This window comes from Parus major, chromosome 8, assembly GCF_001522545.3.
Source record: "Parus major isolate Abel chromosome 8, Parus_major1.1, whole genome shotgun sequence".
Classification (NCBI taxonomy): Eukaryota; Metazoa; Chordata; class Aves; order Passeriformes; family Paridae; genus Parus; species Parus major.
The window spans coordinates 13,842,167-13,864,534 of NC_031777.1; the positions used below are offsets into that span (position 1 = coordinate 13,842,167).

Genomic DNA, 22,368 nt, shown 5'->3' on the forward strand with positions numbered 1-22,368 from the left:
GGGGCTGCAGGGTGACACTGCCAGGTGACACTGCTGGGGCTGACATTGCTGGGGCTGCAGGGTGACACTGCTGGGGCTGCAGGGTGACACTGATGCCTAGCTGGTTTCAGTATGATGAGCTGGGGTAGCACAGCCCCTGCTCTGGCAGCTGGCAGCACTGGGCACAGGGCAGGAGCAGTTCTGCTTCCAAGGGGCAGCTCTGAGCCAGATCCTGTCCAGCTTCATTTTGGCCATCAGCCCATGGGGTGGCCTTTGAGTGCAGCCCACAGTGTCACTCTGCCTGATTGTTCTATGCCATTTACAGGACATTAAACACAAACATCAGACTCCTGTGTGAACCTGGTTCAATCCCATTTCACTGGAAAGCGTCCATCAATACTGCTTCCCTGGGAGCTGAGTTCCCTCCTTGTTACCTAACAGTCTCAGCCATCCTCTAATTGAATCCTTTCCACTGAAGATACTTTCTCACTGCTAGTAGTAATACTCATATGCTTTAAAATGAAAAGTGACTGATTCAGCTGAAGAAATTGAAAGTTACAAAACTTTTCAGTTACTAATTGCAGTTTGTTTTGTTTTACAGGTGGGCACACAACAGAAATCCTGAGGTTACTTAGCTGTTTGTCAGAGTCATACTCTCCTAGACATTATGTTTTGGCAGACTCAGATAAGATGAGTGAAGCTAAAATACGTTCTTTTGAACAAAAAAGGGCTGAAACATTCTCCGAGTCCCAGGTAACTTGTTAAACACTCATGTAAGAAAAATGCTCTTGGCATTCTAATTCAAGATAATTGGGAAACGATTCCTTGAAAGGACATTTATACCAGCTAGCAACTGAAGTGTTACTTGTAGCTATAAGAATACTGGAGCAAAAATATTGCAGAGGGAATTTTTTTTTTTTTTTAGTTTGGCATTTCCCTCAGTGACACATAATATTTTTTGAAAGAACCTATACAGAAAAATATTTTATCTAACAAACCTTAATATAAATTTTATTTGCTTTGTGTGTTTCTAGACTGTGTCTTGGTTGTGTTTTTAAAATGAAGTATTAAATGTGTGTTTAAAAGGGGTGCAAGGCCTCTGAATGTCAAGTTTCTGGCTAATGACCTGAGTAAATTCTGAACTCCTAAAAATCATGAAAAAATCATTAAAATATCTTGTTTAATTTTTTTCTCAGATGCTTGCTTGCTTTCAGGTAGTTTGCAGTATGGTTAACAGGCAGCAGCATAACTGCTGACCTAAAGTGTGATCTGACATCCAGTGAAATTAGTAGAAAGTATTAGCGGTATAAGTACCATGGAAATGAGTGTTCTGGCTAAAAAAATATTAAGTCCTTTTGAGCAAATAGTACAGCACACAGTAAATTAATTATTTGCATGGTGTTGATTTCATATGGTGCACTTCCATTGTTTCCAGCAGTGCTGTTGGGACAAAAGACTGTGGGACTCAGTACCAATGATTTTCAGAATAAATCCTTTTAATGTAAGGTAACGGCTGCTAAGCTGAACCACAGGCTCACTAAGGAATGAAATTTTTAAGTTTGTTTACCGCATCTTTCACCTCTTATTGTGCACCAAGGATGAATGTTTATTAATAAAGTGACCAGAGGTATTTCCTGTTCAGAGATGTCTTGTTGGGTAAATAGCCTTTCACACAGTTGTGCTCATTTAGCTGATGAATGTCCAACCCTAAATTATTTGATTTCCTAAAGAAACATATTTTCAGTATTAAAAGGTTATGTAGTTTTCATAGCTCACTTATTTTTGCTAAGCAGCTTCTCTTTTATAACCCCTCCAACTACTAACAGATCCTGTAGTTATGTTTTCCCTCAACACTGAAAGCCAGAGGAGCATTTTTGGCTGCATGTGAGTTTGATGTCTGGATAACAGATGCTTCTTTTCCTTTGACCATTCTCTTTCTACTGAGCAGAAGTATTTAGAGTGAAAATGAAAGATAAATTTTGGAAAGTAAATATCACATATCAAATATAAATATCACCCATAACATATGTTTGCTGAATTTCAGAGTGTGCTTTCATACACACACACACACACACACACACACACACACACACACACACACACACACACATACATTGCATGTGTTTTGTTATTTGGGACACTGGAGATCATGAAACATTTGAAAATTATGTTCTAGTAGCTTCTTGCAGCTTTGCATAAATGAAAGGGAGAAGTCTGAATGCTTCAACGCATGATCATTCCCTTCCTCATCCGGTTAAGGATGTAGATTTTTCCAGACCTAGGGACCAGATGGAAGACAAATTACAATAATGATGTATCAGAAAGCCAGTGATGTAAGAGAAAATTAAACACACACCTCCCCACCCCCACAAATATTTTTCTTTTGGATCTGTGCTCTAGCTGTGCTCTAACAGCTATTCAGGGAGAAGGAAAGAAAGCCAGAATGAGCATCTCGCTTGCAAGAAGAAAAATGCTGCACCTCAGCCCACTATGTCTCTTGAAAAAGAAATTAAAAATGCCTTCTATGAGAAGTCTCTGGTCCTGCTATCACTGGCTTCTTTGTTCTCTGTTGCCCCCCACCTGCAACCACATCTATTCCACATGGATGCCTGCAGAGCTGTTACTCAGGGAACCTTCCATGCTCACAGAGAGCCTGTTTCAGCTGCCAGTGACATACTCTAGCAGCAGAGAGACAACTTATATTTGTTGACTGAAGAACATGAATTCCTAGACCCCCACTGGTCATGTCTGAGATGAGCAACCAGATTAACTTACCTTTACATAACCCTCTTCTGACAATATGTTCTTTTCCATTTCTTGAGAGGCACTATGCTAAGAAATCTTGTTTCTCATCATGGAAAAGAATTATATAAACTCAGTTTCTTTGCAGGCATTGCAGTATTTTCATCTGAGCATATTATAATAATTCACTGTTTTCCACCAGCTTTTCCTTGCATCATTGCAAAGCGGCAGTATTAACTGGGTAAAGGTTTTGAAATTACATTACAGACTTGCCAGTTTGGAACATTTGTGTTCAAATTAGAAAAAAAATTCTGAGTGCATTAAAGATATATAAAAAAAAAATGCAACAGCATGACAACATAGTAGATAGGGGAGAAATCTTTTTCTGGTATCAGACATACTATGCAGTATTCCAGCAAAATATACAGGATGTAGCTTTGGAATGTTGACAGTACTTCATGAGATGAGAGACTGGGATTACAGAAGCATCTGGCAGTGGCTTTTAAACAAGCAAACAACAACACCCCCCCCAGTTTTGTTTTTTTATTTTAATACTTAGGAGTTGTTTGATGTGTGGACTGAAGTCCTAACATGACATAGACACTGATGTGCAGAGTTTCCATCATGTTTTTAGAAAAGCGTAGATAAAATCAGCTTGATCTTGACTTGAATTCTCCAAGCAAATTCCTACTTTGATACTTTTTGGAGTTCCTGCCAAGTTCTGCTGAAATTATTTGGGTTTTTTAAATGATGATGGAAATCATATTCAGTTTTTTTTTGTCAAATACTGTTTCAACACCATTCTTACAGTGAAGGTTCATCTGAATAGTTCCACTGGACCCTGATCTGCCTAAAGCCACCTTATCATATATATATCTTGCAGGGCTGAGTGCTACACAAGGGTCTAAACTCTACTTGGAGTCACTTTTTATCACCTGAACTCTTCCAAAGTTTTAAGAAGCAGAGGTAGAGATAACCAGAAACCTGTTGAATAGGGAGCAGGGGGTATGTTTATTTTTCCATATTCTGTTGTCTGAGTAATGCAATCAGAGTTTCAACACCTGCAAATAAAACATAAAAAAATCAATTTGTAACATTTGATAATGCCTTCCAGTATGAAAGCTGTTCAAGAAATGTATCACAGTGGAACAGGATAATGTCAGTCAAGAAAATTAACATTCTGCATTTATAAGTGTTGGGGGTTTTTTTATTCTTTCCACCTTCTATTTAAAAATAGTCCCAGTTACTGCTATTCAAGAGAGATTTGTAGTTTGTATTTACCATACAGCTTTTGTTAACATCCTCTTTCAGGGGCACAAATCATCAGGACTAAGCTATCACAATTAGCAATGTACACATGAAGTAACTGCGCAGTTTTCAATATTTGGAGTTTCTCACACCCCATATAAGTTCCTCCAGAGTGGTGGTGATCTGGTGTCCCATGTGAAATGAGGTAACAAGCACTAGCCACATGTCAGCATCACTGAATACTGCACTGCAGCCACTACACTTACCTTTCATTCATGCAGTCAAAAATGTCATTGGCATCAGGAGCGCCTTCTGACAGCAATAATTCTTAGGTGCAGCTCCTCTCCCTGGAGGTAAAGGCACCTGCAGGGAGGGCAGGCAACTGCTCCCAGGGTTTCAAAACAAAAGGAAAGCATCTTTGCTTCATTAATTTGATACCTTTTACACAAAATGAATAATCTTCATTTAGGGAAAGAACAAAGAAAGTTACTTCTTTACCTGTTTTTTTATTTAACAATAAGATTTTCTTTCCTGTTTCTTCATGCAAATATTTTGCATTTTGACTATACATCGTGCATATCATTTGAATACTCACTGAGTACTCATTTAGAGGATGGTGATGTGTGCTTTTACCCTTTGAAGGCCCTCTGCGGAGCCGGCTGAGCGGCTGCTGCGGTCGGTGCAGCGGCGGTGGCCGGCACTGGCGGCCCCGAGCGCCCGCGAGGTGCCGCCCTCGCCCCGCGCTCCCGGCGCGGCTGCCGGGACTGGGGGTAACCTGAGACCGGGCTGAGCAGCAGCTGCACGCCTCCGAGTCCTCTCTGTACTTTACACTTTTTGTACACAAGAGTTTCCAAACTAGACGAAGAAAAGTTAAAAAAAAAAAAAAAGGTTGTCACAGACAGATTGAATAAGAAGGAGCCACAGCATTCTCAGAAAAGTAAAAGTAACAGCTCTGCTCCTCGTGCTCTTTTCCAGTTCAGCCTTGATCGCATTCCCAGAAGCCGGGAGGTTAGACAGTCTTGGATCTCCTCTGTGGTAACAACACTGTACTCCGTACTGTACTCTCTTCCTCTGACCTACAAACGGAAACCAGATTTGGTAGGTAAAGTTTAATTTATTAAGAACTTGCTAATCCACAGCGTAGAAGCATTTGGAACATGCAGACTGCATCTCTTATGTGTGCTTAGGTTTACAATTCACAGGAAAACTATTTTTATTGTTAAATTAAATATAGCAGCAATACATCAAGGAAGAGAGAACAGGTTGCACTGCTGGCAAATTAGAATAGCAAATACCAGTTTTCCCTCTCAAAGTTTGCAAGTAACTTCAGAGAGTCACTCCCTTGTTATGCTGGTAGAGCCAGCAAAAACAAGATTGCTGCTTCCTGATATTATCTCTTCAGGATTGCAGCAGCACAAACTATGCCTGAAAGCCTGGTTATCCTGTTGGCTGGACTTGCTTCTAAAATGCTATGACCAGTCTGGCACAGACAGGTTCAGACCAGCATAAATATATACAGATTCAGTTCTTGTGCTTACATGGACTTTTGAGTTACAATGCATATTTATTTAATTTTTGGCTGACTGACATTAATTATCCCATCTAATGACAAAAAGCATCACTGCTGAAGTAGCAGCTCCTCAGCTCTTGAGTAGCTTTTTCAAGCTGTTCAGAAAACTGCACTCTCATGCTAATTACATTTATTTAAAAATATTCCACACACTTAAACAAGTCAGAAGCATTTAAGGTTGTCAGATACTAAGGTTGTCAGATACAGTGGAAATATTCAATCAAAAAACTTTTGTCTTAATACAAAAGGTAGTGCATACAAAAGGTAGTGGTCTCCTAGCTTTAAGTCTTAGTTTTGTAGGAAAAAAAACTACAGCTGGCTTCTTGCTAGAATTGTTGTCATCTTAAGGAGTAAGTAATCTAAACTTGAGGGTTTTTTAAAAAGTATTAGTTTAGCAGGACTTCAAATTAATACTTTATGAGGTTTAAAATACTTAAATGAAACATGTTAAAACTAGTGCAGTTACAAGGTATTTTTCATAATTTAGTGGTAGCATCTATACACACACAGATATTTGTAAGGATATTGGTAAGGAGACTTTATTTAAAATCCCTCTGTGAACTGTATGGCTAATTCTAAAGGGGATTTTTAATGTTTGTGATATTTTGAATGTCTAGAGAGGCTGCTGTGAGTAATGTGATCTCATTTGCTTCAGTAGTACTGGTCAGTTCCTGTCAGATCAAAAGCTACTTGCTTGCTGGACTTTTCAAACAGTTTAGTGTGCAGAACAACAGGAGTAGTTTTTTTTAGCAGTTACTGTTTTTCAAGCCTATTCTGAAAACTGGAGATAAGAACTGGGAGAGGGGAGAAGGTGGCATGCTATTCTTTCTACAGTGGTTTTAACTGGGGCAGTGGTAATAGTCAAGTTTGTTTACATGAGCAGACAGAAAAATGTGAGTAATGTATTTAGTAATCTTTGCTAAACACCTATGTTTGCTACACCTCTGTTAGGTTAGTATATATATATGTATTTTTTTTTTACTTACTGCAAAAGAAATTGACTGGAAAAAAATTCACTGGGTATCTTAATAAAGAAAGCAGGAAGCTACTAATCTAATTCCATGTTTTCTGTTTACCAAAGGAATTTAAAGTGACAGTGAGATTTACACAGAGTTATTCAAAATGGTGTTGGAGTTGATAAACTGTGATAAGCTATCAGAAGACTAACATTTTGAAAAACACTTGTGCTTGTAAAATTAAGGGTATGTTTTAGCAAGGCCTTTAAGCCCTTTGCTGTGTTTAAAGCAACCCCTGTCTCAAAATGAGATCCAGAGAGTCTTTATCCATGGTTAAAGCACTGGAGGGGAATGCAACCCCAATTACTTTTTGTCAGGTGCTATTATCAGCCAAAATTGCAGCTGGCAGAAGCATCCCTGGCATTATGGCAAATCATGTACCACTTGAAAGCTGCTCACATACTACTACTTGTATGTATATACTACTACTTGTATGTGTATCTTACTTTAAGAATTCTGCAAAATATAATAACTCAGAGAGCTGCAAAGATTTTAAAACATTTATCCAAGGAGTCTGGTTTGGGGATTAAAATGCCTCACATTGCCAGTAAAAAGACTGTATGGTATGTGAAGCAACTGGTAGTGTTTAATTGCCTTTCAACAAAAATGTTTGCAGTGAATTGAAACTCTACTCTACTCTTGGCAAAATGTAATGCTTAGTAATGTAAAGAGCTAGAAAGGCTGGGACAAATGCTGGCATTCACAGGACTCATCAATAACTTTGGCATGGAAATCAACAACCAAGTTTAGAAACAAGCACACTATTACATCATGCTGAGAGCTTCATATTTTTAAACAGGAGAGCTTACGGGAGCTGTACATTTTCAGTCTAGACATTGGTTTTGTTTAACTGCAGGGGGGAAAGACAACTTTGAGTTGCTTCTAAGTAATTTAGAGTGTGTATATCATGAGTGATCCCCAAATCCTTACACTTGCTTTCAGGCTGGTCAGAAATATGTGTATGTATGAAGGAATGACTGAAGTCTTCTCTAGGCAGCCAAAAGCTTGAGAAACACAGAAATGTTGCAGTTGTCAAGAAATGCAGGACAAGAAAAGTACTGCAAAGAGAGCCCAAAACCATTAGGTGCACAAAGGGAAGATCTGGAACAGATATGCCACTTATGCCAACCTAAGCCTGTCTGTGGGGTAAAAAGAGAAACAGCAAACCCAGTTGCACAGGAGTTACCTGATGAGCACTTGATATGTGCTTTACTTGATGGGCACTGTGTCCCTTTTGTATCTCACAGTGATCTGGCAAAGCTTCTTATTTACTTTTCCTGAGAAATCAGTTCCATCTAGCCCTTCTTCAAGACAGTAAGTTCAGAAAGAACTGAACAACTTCCAGGAGATCTTTGCTTCTTCTTCTTCCAGGACTTGACCCATGCTTGAAGTGGGCCTCCAGAGAGTTTAGAAAATGTAAAAGTTAGCTTAGTTGCTCAGCTTGAAATCATCTTCAGAAGGCCTATTTCTGAGTTATGAACATCTGCACTCTGCAAAGTCCCTTTAGAGATTAAGCCAAGTAACAATTAAGATGTCAGAAGTGACAATTGGTTTGTGTTTCTATAGCCAAGAATTATAGAAATGTGTCAGAGTGTTTTGCAGGTGAATGTGCGGTGGGATTTTTTTTTACATCATCTATCTGCCTTAGATAGGCTTCCTATAGAGAGACCTAAAATTCCAGGGAAGGAAAGGCTTGTGCCAGCACACACTGCCTACACCCACTTTGCCCCAGAAAAGCTTTTAAAACCATTCATCAGCTGCAGCCAGATTTAGCATGCAGTCTCTGAGATTGCAAATTCCTACCATGAAAACAGGCAGCTGGTCAGAGAAGAGAGAAAGACATTGTCTTCATTTGAGAGAAAGACTAAGAAGAAGCGTAAAACCAGAACAAGTTGTTAAGATCTATTATCTAGAAAAGGATGCAAATCCTTATTTACAGAAAATTACACGAGCTGCACAGAGATTTTTTTCCCAAAGATAAAGAAAATTACTGCCCATTACATAGATTATTTGATAGACAAGAAGGACTAAACTAAAGTTACATCTTTCCTTTAATATTCTTGAAGTCAGTCAGTACATACAAGTTCAAAGGAAACTGGTCTTCAGTTCTCTTGCTGCTTACAGAACCATTGTCCTTGGGCGAGTTTGCCAACCCTGCAACTAAGTTTTCAGGTGGTCTAGCCTTCTGTCTGGATCATGATTACCCTGCTCATTCTGGCATACCTGAAATCCAAACTGAAAATTAAGGATGTGCACCTACCACACAGCAGAAGCTGCAAAATATTTTATCCACTACTTGTTTTCAGCCATAGATGGATCAATGATTTGCTATCCTTTAATATAATTAAATTTCACCTACATTTGTGCAGAAATGCTGCATAAAGCTCCATCCATTAGTAGAATGCACATCCTGGACTCTTATGACCAGACTTTTTTTCTTTTCTAGGGACACCTCTCAACAGTTTCTACTGCCTCAGGGCTCTACAGAGCCTGAAATAAGTAGATATTTTCAGATGACTGCTATTTGGAAAAACCTGGGTTAAATCAGGCTAAGAAGGCGGTCCTCCCACATTAGGGCCTCCTTCCTGAGGGAAGTCTGTAGTAAGTTTACATTTGCACAGCAAGTACGTGCTCTGCTGTCTCTCCCTCCCCAGCAGCTGTCAGTTGAATGAGTCTCTCCTTTATAAACTTCTTTCTAGAAGGCTGAAACCTGCACAGCTCATCATGCTTGTAGCAATTGCCTCTTCTTTTATGACTGCACATCCCATCACATATGCCTGGTCCCCTGACTGGTTAAACTGACTAAGGCAGCTTCTGGTTACAGAAGGGTTTGCACAGTAAGCTAAATGAAAGGAGATCATTATTTCATTTAGCTAAGATTTTCCATTCTTTGTGGCCTGCCCAAAATGTCTTAAGTTCATAACACTCTCACAGATTACTGTGACAAATAGTAATTGTCCCTTATATCACGGTTCTAATTGGAACTTTGTGGAAAGCTACAAAATCTGGGTGGTGGCATTTTTTCTTCATTTCATAACAAGTGAACTTTGTATAATGCAGTTTTAGGACTATCTGCTGCATTCTTTTGTGCACTGAATCTTTCTGCAGTGTTTATAATTCTTTTGGACCAGATTGACTGTATGTCTGATCTACTAATGTTCTTCTAGGATCAAAACAGTCGAAATAATCAAGAGTAAGAACACTGGATTAAGAACTTCAGTGAAACTAATTTCTTTGTCTAAAAAGAAAACAAAGTGAAGGCATCAAAATTTGTTTAACTTCGCAGTGTTGATGAAAACGAGTCTTATTCACCCCTCCTACCTCGTGTACTGTCTACAGTACCCTGCAGACACAATGCAGAATTCCCCTGTGCTGAGCACAGATAAACATCTGAAGCTATTCCAGTCAGCTGGTTCAAAGCTGCTGTAGCCCTGCCCTTTCTGTGATTGCTAATTAGACTTTCCTATAGACACTCCTTTTCAGAGGGAGGACAGGAGTAGCAGTAAAGATGAACTGAGATCTTAGCTTAGATTTAAGGAGGCATTTTTAGACATAAAAGAGTCTTAACTCATCAGCTATCAGGTTGATTATGAACCTAATGAACACCCTGGTCACACTTCCATGTATGTTATAAAGCATAACAGTCTTGCTAAATCTAACCACTGGTATGCAGATGCAGACTGCCAACACCTCTAGGTTTTACACTGGGAAAATATTTCAGGCAGGTATTTGATGCACATTCTTGCTATACCAACTTCAGTGATTGGGCAGTAGTCCCAGAGATATTTTATGAACATTTAAATATCATGTTTAGTTAGCCTAAAATACTGCTTTCAAGCTGAAGTTAAACAAATACCTGATTAATGAAAGACACACTGAGATTTGCAATTAAAGGCTCATTTTAGGCCGCTAATAGTAACATATATGAGTATATTTGAAAGTCTTGCATTGAATTTCTCCTTTGGAGTAGAAGCAGACTACTAGGATAAGCAGTACTTTTTATATAAGGAGATACAAAAATTATTTGTAAAGAGGCTCCAAAAGGTTGGATAGTGTTTCTTGTGGTGACCAAAAGACTGTGGTCAGGTTCAGATTCAGCCAAGGTGACATTGCTGAAAGCCAGCTAGTACCTAGTGTTGGAGCTGGAGATGTAGTTCAGTAACTACAATATAATTTACTTGGCAAAGGCTTTTTACTGAATTCTTTTATGACCAACTTTTTCATCTATACTAGGTCAAATTTCTTCTACTTCCTACTAATTTGTCAGAAGCAATAAGCCACATACCCACTCCATAGTAATGTAGGTAGGGAGTTAGTTTATTTTCCACCCTGTATCTACTTTGGTAATCTTGTTCTTTTTTAACCAACCTATCCATCTCCCACAATTTCTCAAAAGACTCAGTGGTTGTTTTGTTGGTTCCACTGACAGCCTGGGTGTTCATCTAACACTTTAATAACCAACATTAACATTTTCACTGACTTCCGCAGCCTTAGTACCAGCCTCACAGCTGTCATTTATCATTATTTTTAATTGATCATTCTATATTTCTCATTTTTCATTTGGCAGCTAGGCTGGGAAGTATGCTGATGGAAACTACCACTCCAAAGAGCTTTTAATCCCAATGACAGACCTGTCACCTGGCATACAGGGGCTGTTAGGTGTGGTGCCTACAGTTAGACTCCTTAGAAAAAATTAAAGCCTGCATGTTTCTTTAGGCATCCAAAAGAAGATTCTCAAACCTTCCTCACTAAGCTGTTGCCTAACTTCTGACACTCTTAATGACCCCACTCATTTCTTTTCATCAGTGAAGCCCTTGGGCGTACCCACAAGCAGACCTGAGCTGTTTCAAGTCTTACAGTGTCAAATAGCCACATGCATAGCTAAGCTCCTCTGCTCTGCTGAAATCCAGGAGCTGGGAGCTTCCCTCACTGCTTTGTATTCGGAGGCTGATGCAAATCACATCAGCTGCGCCTCTTCCCTGGTCTCTTAGCCCTGAGGACAGTGGGTTGGTAACTCTGGGTCAGGCCTAGAAGGTGGAATTAACAATGCCTTATGCTGTTATGATTAAATCCTTACATCTAGTTCCCAGTGGTCTTGCAGAAGCTCTCCTTTTCTCCCTGGAAAAATACACTAGGTAGGATTTTTCCTCTCTCTTTGTCCCCAAACCTTTAGAAAGTGAGAGCTGCATAAAAGGTGATGCTTCCCAGTCTATTTCATTCTATAATGAAAGTAATACTCAGAAACAAATAGAACCCCAGCTGTGTAGTGTACTAATTTAAGTCCTTGCTCCTCCACTTCTCTCTTCCCCACTCTGGCATTCACTAATCTTATTTATCCTGGTTAGGTAATCTGCCTGTAGGACCACACATGCCTCTGCTTGTTTTGAAGAGCACCTCACTTACTGTCTGTATTGTACAGTAACAGCTACTGTACCAGTGAGATCCAGAGGTGAACAGGAAAGGTTTTCATGGCAGTGCCACAACCTACAGCTGCTGACCAGCTTGAACACAAGCTGTTGCTGTAGGACACTATAACTACCTTCTTGCACCCCTGATGACTCAAGTGATTTAGGCAGTAGAAAATAAAAGTGTACCTGGGTATAATTGAGTTCTGCCTTAATTACCTGATTTACATCACACTACACAGGTAGTATTTTGGCTTTTTTTTTTTTTTTTTTTTTCCTGCCTTGCATTCTGCAGGTAAGTTCAAACAGAAAATAGGGTGTGAAGTTTTAGTTGGTTTTATATGCAGGTGGTGGGGGAAAGTGAACTGGATAAGATCTTCCCTCATCAAAAAGAATAAACCAGTAAGTAGTTTAATGACCTTTCTATTGTGCAAACAGAACCTGAAATTCTTCTTTTTCCCCATCAATAATAATAAGGAATTGTTGAAAAAGGTTCCTGCCTTTTTTAAACCATAAAAAATATTAACAATTCTAAGCTAATTTTCTCAATATTTGAAACTTGAATTTTCAGACATACTAAAGGGCAAGACTAGCAAAAGCTTCCATAAGAACACTCCCTCTCAACGTGCTTAAGTATTTGAGTGTGAAGTTTTTGAAATAGTAATAAAATATTAAAACCAAACAAGGGCTGATGAGCTCATGAGATATTGTAATTTACATAGCAGAATACAAATGAATACATTGCAGAGTCTCTCGTGCCACAGAAACAACAACCTCCCCCACCAAAACAAAAACCACACAAAAAAATTCATTATTCCTATAACATAGGAATAACTAATAAGTTTTTTCCTACACTGTTATAAAGTAGGTATTGCATAGCAGTTAAAAGGTAGGACTTGCATAGATACAGATCATTCAGTTAACCCAGCTTTGGTCCATTTTGTGTCACTCCACTTGTCTTTGCCTCTTTCAGTAGTTGTCTATCAGCAGCACCTCCTATTCCCTCAGTGTTGTCTCCAGGTGTTCAGCACTGTGGAGTAGGGAGCCCTGCCAGAACAAAGGAGGCCTGAGCAGTGTCCTAAAGGTACTCCAGGAGGCAGCTCCATGCCTGGTAGGCAGCACAACTTCAGCTCACACATGCACATCCCCCCAGCAGCAAACAGCATCCCCACACCACCATCCTCCCCAGCCCCACGGAGCAGGGCAGTTTTTCTGCTCTCCACCAGGTGACAAAAGGCCAGTCTCTGCACAAGTCGTTAAGGAGAGCAGTAGGAGTTGCCAGTTTCCTATGCAAAGCAAATTGCAAATTAGTTTTCCACTTTCTACTAAATTTAGGGGACTTCTGTTGTCCTCCTTTGGACTGTTGTAATTTGGGCACATAAATAGTACTTAAACACTTGCTCTTTAAAAGATAGGCAGCAATTGTATATTTACATACTTAGGAGGAAAAATGCAAGTTTACTGCTTTACTCATTTTTGCTTTGACCAGTGACATTTAATCCCAGTGAAGCTGCAAGCTCTGCTTTCAGTGCTTTCCCTGGTAAATGTCACTCTGCTACAGTACTGCATTCACCAACTCTAAAGCAGCTTTTATCAGCAGTGGTGCCCTGTGCCAGTGTTCCTGGTGTTCCCAGACTGCTGGCTTAGCTTATTTTCTTTCAACAGCTGTGGAAAATATCTGAAACACAAAGAACTATTCCACTTTTATATAAAAGTGATTAATAGGAAACTAGATTTATAGAGCTGCTGAAGGTAAATGTTGTATTCTGATCCTTTGCTTTTAAACCTCCATTAATATACAGCTTGATTCCTTTATTGTACTGTTTAGAGTTTGGTTAGATTGAATTGGCAGAGAATTTTAGTATGTAGGACTTAGTATATTGGTCTAGCTGTGAGGCCAGGCAGCCAGTGGACCCATTTAACATTGAGCAGGACATTTCCTTGCATTAGAGGTTCTTATAAATGGTGTAGAGAGACCTGCAGCATTCTCTTCTGGAACAATCCATTACAGTTTCTTGGCAACGAAGTAGGGACCCCCAATGACCAGGAAAGTCCTTGGACAATTGCAGCTCAAGAGGTCACAAAAGTGACACAAAAATTGTCTTTGGCCCCTTTTTTCCCCCCTTTGTGATGCCTTATTAAGGAAGGCTGAACTCAGAGATTTTTAGAGGCACATCACAAATACTCCACAAGCAGCCTTGTGGCTAAAGTAAATAGATACTGAGGAAAACAGATAATTTTGAGTAGATACTTGAGGGAAACACCCCCCAATAGCTGCTTGACCTTACAGAGGCCCTGGTCCCTTTTTGTCCAAGAGATGCATGCCTCTTCCCCAGAGCATGCCATGGGCTTCACTGGGACATACTGGTATTTTGCTGATGGGGAAAAACAAAAGCTTTGGTCTTTTCAAGGTGTAAGGTATCAATCATTGTCCAAAATTTACTTTTGAATAGTGTTTTGAAATTCACAAGTAGGACTGCTCATCTTCTCATCTTCTCATCTTTGAGGAAGGCTGTAGGTGATTCACTCCCTTTCCATCATCCTTTCCAGTTTGTGTACAGGCAGGAGCTGAACAGCAGCATTTCTACCTTACACCTTCTGCAATGGTTCCTCTTCTTCATTATGTACCTATTTGTTTGCTCAGAAGTTTCCCCTGTATTCCTCGAGGAGTGTATGATACTGGACTCCAAGCAGAAGGACCACTGGTCTCCCTTCCTGCTGGCAGTGTGAGAGGGAGTAAGTAGGACTGGTCAGATGAGATTTTTTGGAGGGGAATTGCCACTGCAATTGCAACTGCACCAGTTCTAAGCAGGACATGTCTTGGACATGCACTGAAGGGGTTAACCGAAGGTTAATTTTTAGTTCTGACTTACAGATCACAGCTACCAGTTCAGATAGAGATCTGTTTGTGGGCTTTAGCAGGTTTATAACAGTCTCTTTCAGGGGCCAGTTTCTAAATCCAAGCATCTGGGGATATGAACATCTATAATCAGAGTATTATTGTGAGCATTTTGCATACAGAAATCCTATAGAGTCATATCTGCTTTGTCCTGTTTGAACTCATATGTGTGGAAGGGGAAAGAGCAGAGGACATGAGTTATGATCAGACCATGTTTTTTTTAAAGATGCCAAGCCCATAATTTTCCTGATCCTTTTTCCTGCATGCAAGTGCTTTTCCATGGATCAAAGGGCATCTGAGATGCAGCTTACAAATTATAAACAGTCAGTAGAAAGTATAAACTGAGTGCATCATATCAAAACCTGAATATAGGAGAGGTATTTTATTATGATTTTATTTTATTTTAATTTATTTTTATTTTATTTTAATTTTGATTGCTGTCTTTCTGTTTTGTTCCTCAACAAAGTAATAACAGCAGCTCAGTGTGGCCTTTAGAGCTACATAGAGGTTCACAAATAGACCCATTTACTGGTATTTCATTACATGATCTTTTGTGAGTACACTTAATTTGGAATTCATTGTGGCATTTACCTTTGTGTGTGCATCTAGACACAAGGATACCAAAATACCAGAAGGACTGGAGCTGCTGGCCAGGCTTAATAAAGGGGAGAAGTAGGATAAAGTCTATGGCTTGATAAAGACCATGATTGTAAAAATTCAGCTTTTTCTAAAACCTGTCCTACAGTTCTCAACTTCTGGGCTCAGTAGAATGTTATGATGGCTACCTGACCAAAATAATATCCACAACTGATACATTTTGTGTCAGACTGGGGAAAGTAAGGGACCAATATTTAAGCTTTCATAGTAGGTGGAGGCTAAAAGGGTGCAGAGCCATTCAAAAGGGAAAACAGCTGGAAGGCTGCCTGAGAACAGGGATGCAAAGAGAGATGAACACCAGTGATCACAAAGAAAACTTGGAAAGAAAGGATGGGTGGGAGACATCTCAGAGGATTGGGTAGAGTACAGAGAAATTGATGGAAAATGATGGCACTGAGGAAGGGACAGGAGAGAGGATGGCAATAGAACGGAGAAAGGGACAGGGAGCAGTGAAGATAAAGCAATATATGTACTCCAGGTAGTGCTGCTAAAGGAAAGTGGAGTTTCTGTTCAGCAGTAGTGCACATTTTTGTCTGTTCCCTTAAAGCTGAATTTTGAATAGAAGATCAATAGTTAGACTGTGTACAACAAGACTGTATATTAAACTCACAAAAATAGTAAGTAGTAAATAATTTTTGGGGGCTTCAGGTGCTTCTTATGCTTCTTCAGGGATGCTGGTGGGTTTTGCCTGCAGACACAGGAGAGCACATTATTTCCTATGCCTATATTTAGAGTACAGTAACAAATGTTATTACAAACAGAGATACCTAAACATGCCTTAAGTTACACATCAATAGCCATGTTCCAGTATCACAGTCAACATACAAATTAATCAATCTTTCCAGGAAATACTGCAAAATGCATCATTTAGTTCACAGATCTGGAAAAATTTCTTTGAAATGCAAAAAGGCAGCGTGTGTGGTTGGTTTATGTCCTTACTAAATGTAAAAAACAGATTTTCATTCTCAGTAGATTGTAGAGTAGGATTTAAGTGTGGATGGGCTTGAAATCAGGTTCTGCAGGAGGTTTGAAACCACAGTATTCTACTCTGATTTCAAAATTCTAGGATGCAAAGATGATGTGTTAAGTTTCTTAGCTATCTAATAAAAAATAATATAAAATAACTACATCATTGCAAGTTTCAAATTTGAGTATCTGTGGATGTTGATACCCTAAAATGTCAAGATTAAAATGGCATACAGCATATTACTTGTCAGGGACTCTGAGAAAATATCAGTGAAGTCTTGTATTAATAAATAGTTCAGTTAAGATCAACAATAAAATCAGGACATTTTTAGAAACAGTATTACAGTCTGTTGATTCTGGTCAGAAAACACAGCATTAGAGTAATCACATCCCCAAGCTGGATTTCTGGGGCTATGGTCAAGGCAAAGAATAGGTGAGAGAATTTGGAACTCCATAGCACCAAATCTGTTGTTGCTTTTAGCTAAAGTTAGGTGCTCTTAACCAGTTTATCAGTGAGATCGTGCCATGAAGCAGGAAAGGAAATGTTCTGAACTGTTACAGACAGCCCTGAAGCAGAAATTGAGATTTTTCTCCCAACCAGTATATTATCTTTCACAAGCTGGTGAACTTGGAACAAAAAAAAAAAGTGACTTTATGTGGTATAGGGCCATGATTTTATAAAAGAACTCTTTATTTCCATGTAACCCCAGCTGTGCAGAAAAGTGCTGATTACATGGTAGTATTTAAGTTTAGTAAGAAATTTCTTGCCTGAAATCAATTTTGATACCAAGTGGAGTGCCTAATATACCCCAATTTAAACCTTTTACTTTTTTAAACAATCTGTTTTTCAGTTGAACAATATCTAAAATTAAAAGAGTACTTTCTTTCATTGTTAATGTTATGTGAATTTGAGATCCTCTGCTCAAAGGACATGACATGTTTTTACCACTACGCCTTCCTTTTGTATTTGCTTTTAACTGTCTCCTAGTGTTTATTAAAAACAAAAAATAAAATCTAGTCACACATATCAGCTAACAGATTCTTGTGAAGGTCCTAATTCATCAGCACATTTTTGATGAATTCTTAAGTGTTCTGCTGACTTAAGCCAACATTCAAGATGTTTGTAACTGAATCCCAGGTTTAATCCTAATTAAATTTCTTTGGCTTTATTATGTGCACGGATTTAATGACTGATATAACACAAAGATGAGAGTGGAAGCTGTTTTGGTTATATACCCACAAGTCAAGGAATTGTAAACTTTTCCTTCATAGAAATAACTGTCCCATCTCAGAGGTCTTTTCCTCCTTCGTGACATGCAAAGAAATATGGTATTTTTGACAGCTACTTTGAAATAGTTTGTTTTGTTTGCCCCCCCTCCTGTTTTTTCATATTAACTTGCCTTTTCTGGGTTTAAAAAAAAATAATTTAAAATATAATTTTTGTGTAAATGCAATGTTAAATAATTCTTTACTGTATGAAGGAACTAATTATTTACTTTTGTAATGTGTTTCATCTCTTTTAGATACTGTGCAATGGACCAGGAACATGTGTTCCTGTCTGTTTATCTGCTTTTCTTCTTGGCCTTCTTCGAATAAAGAAAACAATCATCGTCTATGTAGAGAGCATCTGCCGTGTGGAAACTTTATCCCTGTCAGGAAAGATTCTTTACTACTTTTCAGATTATTTCATTGTTCAGTGGCCTGATCTAAAGAAAAAATATCCCAAGTCAGTATATCTTGGTCGAATAGTGTAAGATAAGCTAAGCTTTACCTGAAATAGACTCTGCAAGCTCCTCATTTGCATTCCTGTAGTAATTTATTTCCAATAATTCCTGTTAAGAAATTAGGCCAGTACTTTAAAATGAGACAATAAAGATTTCTCTACATCTAAGTAAAATTTTTGTGTATTTGTATTTATTGCTATCATGTGGGTCTGTTCACCAGTAACCCATAGTGGCTCAAAGTCTGTGCTGTCTGTTTTCTTCTAGTTTTCCTGCTATGTGAATGGTAATTTTTGTCTACAAATAAACATGGGACTTTGTATGAATGTAACATTTCCTGTAAGGAAGCTTTGTGTCATTTTTAAAATTGTAAGCAACAAAGTCTTTTTCTAGCACAACAGACTTTATTTCCTTTATGCTAGTGGTGAAGTCCCTTGTGAATCCTTCGAGTATAAAGGAAACAGTTATATTAGGTTGGCTTCATGACAGTTTGTACTTTACAGTCTTCCAAAACCCCCAGAGCACTAAACCAGTATCATTTTCCCTCTGGTCTTGTCTAAGCAGTCCTTATAATCTGTTGTGCACCTTTTGAAAATTCTTGCTCACTTCTTAAGATAAATAGAAAGGTGACAAGTGTCATGCTACAGGCATAATACTTACCCATTTAAGAAGACTTTCTTCAAAGCTTATGTGCAAAAAGCCTTACCAAATCGACATCAAACAGAGCAAAACTGTCAGCTGGGGAGATTGAACTGGTTCAAGCTCTGAAATAGAGAAAAAAAATCAGTAGTAAGGGAAGGAACAGAGTTTTCCTCTTTTTCTGATACAGTGAATTTGACTTTTGGTGTATCCTGTTTTCTCATTTTAAGCACCTTACTTTCAACAGTACAATATACAGTCAAGAGTTTGCCATGAAAAGTGGTATCATGTACATTGGAACAATTTTTAAAAGGTATTTTGTTGGCTGTGTGTGAGAGCATACTCCAGCATTTCACATTCATCTGGCAAAATGTAATTCTACAGCTATCCCACCTGTAAAGCAATATAAACACATCTGTCATCTGTGCTATGTGGCTGGCTATAGACACATAAACAAGGAGAAAAGCTCAAAGAGGAGTAGAACCTCCCTCCAGAGTGCACAGCCTGACTGGTGAAGCCAAGAGCAGCTCCTCACGCTGCCCCAGGAGGAGACTCTGGGAAGGCTTTTCCTCAGCATCGGGTGTCAAAACATTGCAGCAGCTATTCTGGTAGGGAATGGGGGGTGGAATTTAGCTCAACAGGAACAATGGTTCCTGCTGTTAGGAGACAAGGGTCCAGAGGAATTGGCTGCTTCATGCAGAAAACCATTAGGAAATGTCAGAAAACAGTGCAGAAACTTACTGTCACAATATTGCAAGGCCCTGCAGGGGCCTGTGGGGAAGCCAGCTGTTACAACCTGTCCAACAGGCTTAATAATCCTCAGCATAAGCAGAGTCCTTGATGTGGTCACATGTGAGAACAGGGAGTTTTTGTGGGTTTTAACCAAGATTATGTCTGAAATTGAAGAGCAGTTAATAGGTCAAGGCTATGTGAGAAGGACTTTATGCAGCACATACTGAGGTCCTGGAAAATTACTCGGTTGAAGTAAATCTGATGTGTCCAAGGGCTTTTCTCCCCTGAAGCAGAGTCAGGACAATCTTATCATGACTTTCTGCACAGTTGCAGCTAGTTTGATAAGTTGGAGACACACTGGGCTCTATTATGGCTCATGGTAGTTTGTTTTTGATCAGTGCTTTCTCTCCTGAATCTTGCTTTCTGTTCTGCAAGGGAACTAGAGTAGAGGGGAGAAGGACAGGCAGCCTCTTCCTCTTCTCTGGGTAAGGGGCAACAGCACCGGATCAGTGCCCTGGGTTCAGAGAAGCCAGAGCAGGAGGGGCCAGCCTCGGCCTGCTCAGATTTTATAGTGCAGTGAAAGCATCTCTGGCTGCTCTGCTGCTCCCTCAGAGCCCTCCCCAGGGCAGGATTTGGGGTTTTGGTGTGTGGCCCAACTGCGGGTTCATAAACTTTGTGAGCCTGCCTTTGAACACTGTGGAGTTCCAGGGATTTTCTTTCGCCTGTCACCTGCATGGCAATGACTACTGCTAAAAGAAAGAACTTGCCTGTTCAGATCTGTGACCTCCTATGTAAACACTGAGGGTAACAGTAGATTTCTTCACAAGAGGCTGTCCTGAAAAACTGAATTGCTCTAGGCCATCTGAAGTGGAGGAGTCTCATTGTCAAGGATTTGGGAATACTTTTCCCACTTTTTTTCACTGCCAACCTTCTGGGGGTGCAAAGTGAAGAGTGTCTCAGCCTATGTTGAGATGTTCACATGCATGTTCTTTACTCTGGTAAAGCACTCTGGGGAGCACAGCTTAAAACAGCACATATAAAGTGGTTTTTAATGCAGATTGTTGGCTGTGAGGGTGTGGGATGGTACCCATTCCCTGGGACTGCTATTTTCCTTACTGGTTCAAGTGCCTACTTGAGTTAAGGGCATTTACTGTTCAGCAGTTTCTAATTAGTTCTAGCAAGTGAAAACTTGGATTAGAAAGGACCCAGGAGACTCTAGAGTTGAAGCAGGTAGAATTGAAGTGGGAAGATCACAGCCTAACTGACCAAAGCCTTCAATGAAACACTGCATACAGTCACAAGAGATTGCTCAGAAAAATACACTTCTGCCTCCAATTCTCTTGAAGTTTTGTTATCAACCAGTGACTTTCCTTGAGAAGATACTCTCAAATAACTGCTAGTTCTCTCCAAAAGCACAGTGGAGCTGAAGTAAACTAGCATTTTGTTATTGAGAAGCTCTTTCTTATCTTTTGTTTTAAGAAGGTGGGTACAACCAAATAGTCTATTGTTCATGGGGAAAACTGCATTCTTCCTCTCCCAGCACAGAACAGAAAACAGCTCTCCCAGGGTCTAGCTAAAGACTTAAAGGTCACTGGCTGGATTCATTAAGTTTAGATTCTTGGGTTTGCTATGTCTCGTTTTTTCTCTTAAATATTATTATGGCAAACACATTTGCATTGCATACAAGGAATGTTTGATGTTAAATACATTACCTCTTTTTCTCCATTTCCAAATGAGGAAACCATAATACCTTATAGATTTGAAGCAAAATGAGGAAGAAATATATTCTTAAAGAAAACAAATATGACTTCACGGAAATATCATCATCAAAATTGGCAAAGATTTTCAATGAGAACAGAAGGCATCCAGAAATTCGTTCTCTGAGTCCTAGCATGGAAGCCAGATTCTACATTAATTTTCTTTATCAGATTGTTTTATCTAGATATGCATTAGCTGACAAATATTAAATATTCAGAGTTTCATCTCTTTTGACCTGGTTGTCTCCTACTGGAAAGTATCTAATGTACATCTAAAACCAGGAAAATTTTATTTTAAAAAAGTAGTAAGGGAAGGTAAAAGAGGAGCACCAGTTAGAATCTAATAAAATAACTGTATAAGAAAAGGTGGACTAAAAACAGCTTAAGAGATTATTTTCATGTTATACCAGAAGAAAGCTAACAGACAGATCTATTTTCAACCAATGATTCAAACTTTCACAACTCAGTCGTGACCATTCCAATAAATTATGCTGTTCTATTTTGCAAGACATTAAGGATTTCTGGAAACAGTAGTCAAAGTCTCAAAAACAACTTCTGAAGTTGTACTCACACAATTCTTCAGACACCTGTTATTCCATTCAAAAACACCCTGTCATAACATAGGACAGTTAATGCCTTGAAAAAAAGAGTGCTGTAAAAAATACCTCATAGATCATTTTAAACATACAAGATGCAAGTCATGTTTGTAAACAAAAAGATCCTCTAAATCTATGCAAGGACGCCCAGAGCATATCCAGACCCTAAGTGACCAACCACCTTTTCCATCCTCATTTTCACCTCTGAATGTGCTGCTCAGTGTGCCTTAGCCAATGAGCAATCACAGACTGCATCCCAGCAGCTGCCAGTTTCCTGGGACAGGACAGAAAGCAGAATGCCACAGGGAAGAGTAGCTCAGAGGGAGTTAGGGAGAGGCACTTACACAGAAACCTTTACTTTGTTTAGTGCCAAGGGGCACCATCCAATTAAAGATATTTTTGCCCCACACTTCAGGCAAAAAGCACAAAAAAGTCACTGTC

The 22,368-nt window shown here is 39.2% G+C and overlaps 1 protein-coding gene across 1 annotated transcript in view; it reads left to right on the forward strand.

Annotated features, from left to right (window-relative positions):
* The window catches only part of ALG14 (ALG14 UDP-N-acetylglucosaminyltransferase subunit), a 20,641-nt gene extending 2,262 nt beyond the window's left edge, over positions 1 to 18,379 (forward strand). The window contains exons 2-4 of the mRNA XM_015636177.1: positions 581 to 732; positions 4,945 to 5,067; positions 18,006 to 18,379. Of these exons, the coding sequence (XP_015491663.1) occupies positions 581 to 732; positions 4,945 to 5,067; positions 18,006 to 18,236 (506 nt within the window). The 3' untranslated portion in view covers positions 18,237 to 18,379. The remainder of the gene's footprint in view (positions 1 to 580; positions 733 to 4,944; positions 5,068 to 18,005) is intronic.
* The last annotated feature ends 3,989 nt before the right edge of the window (positions 18,380 to 22,368 follow it).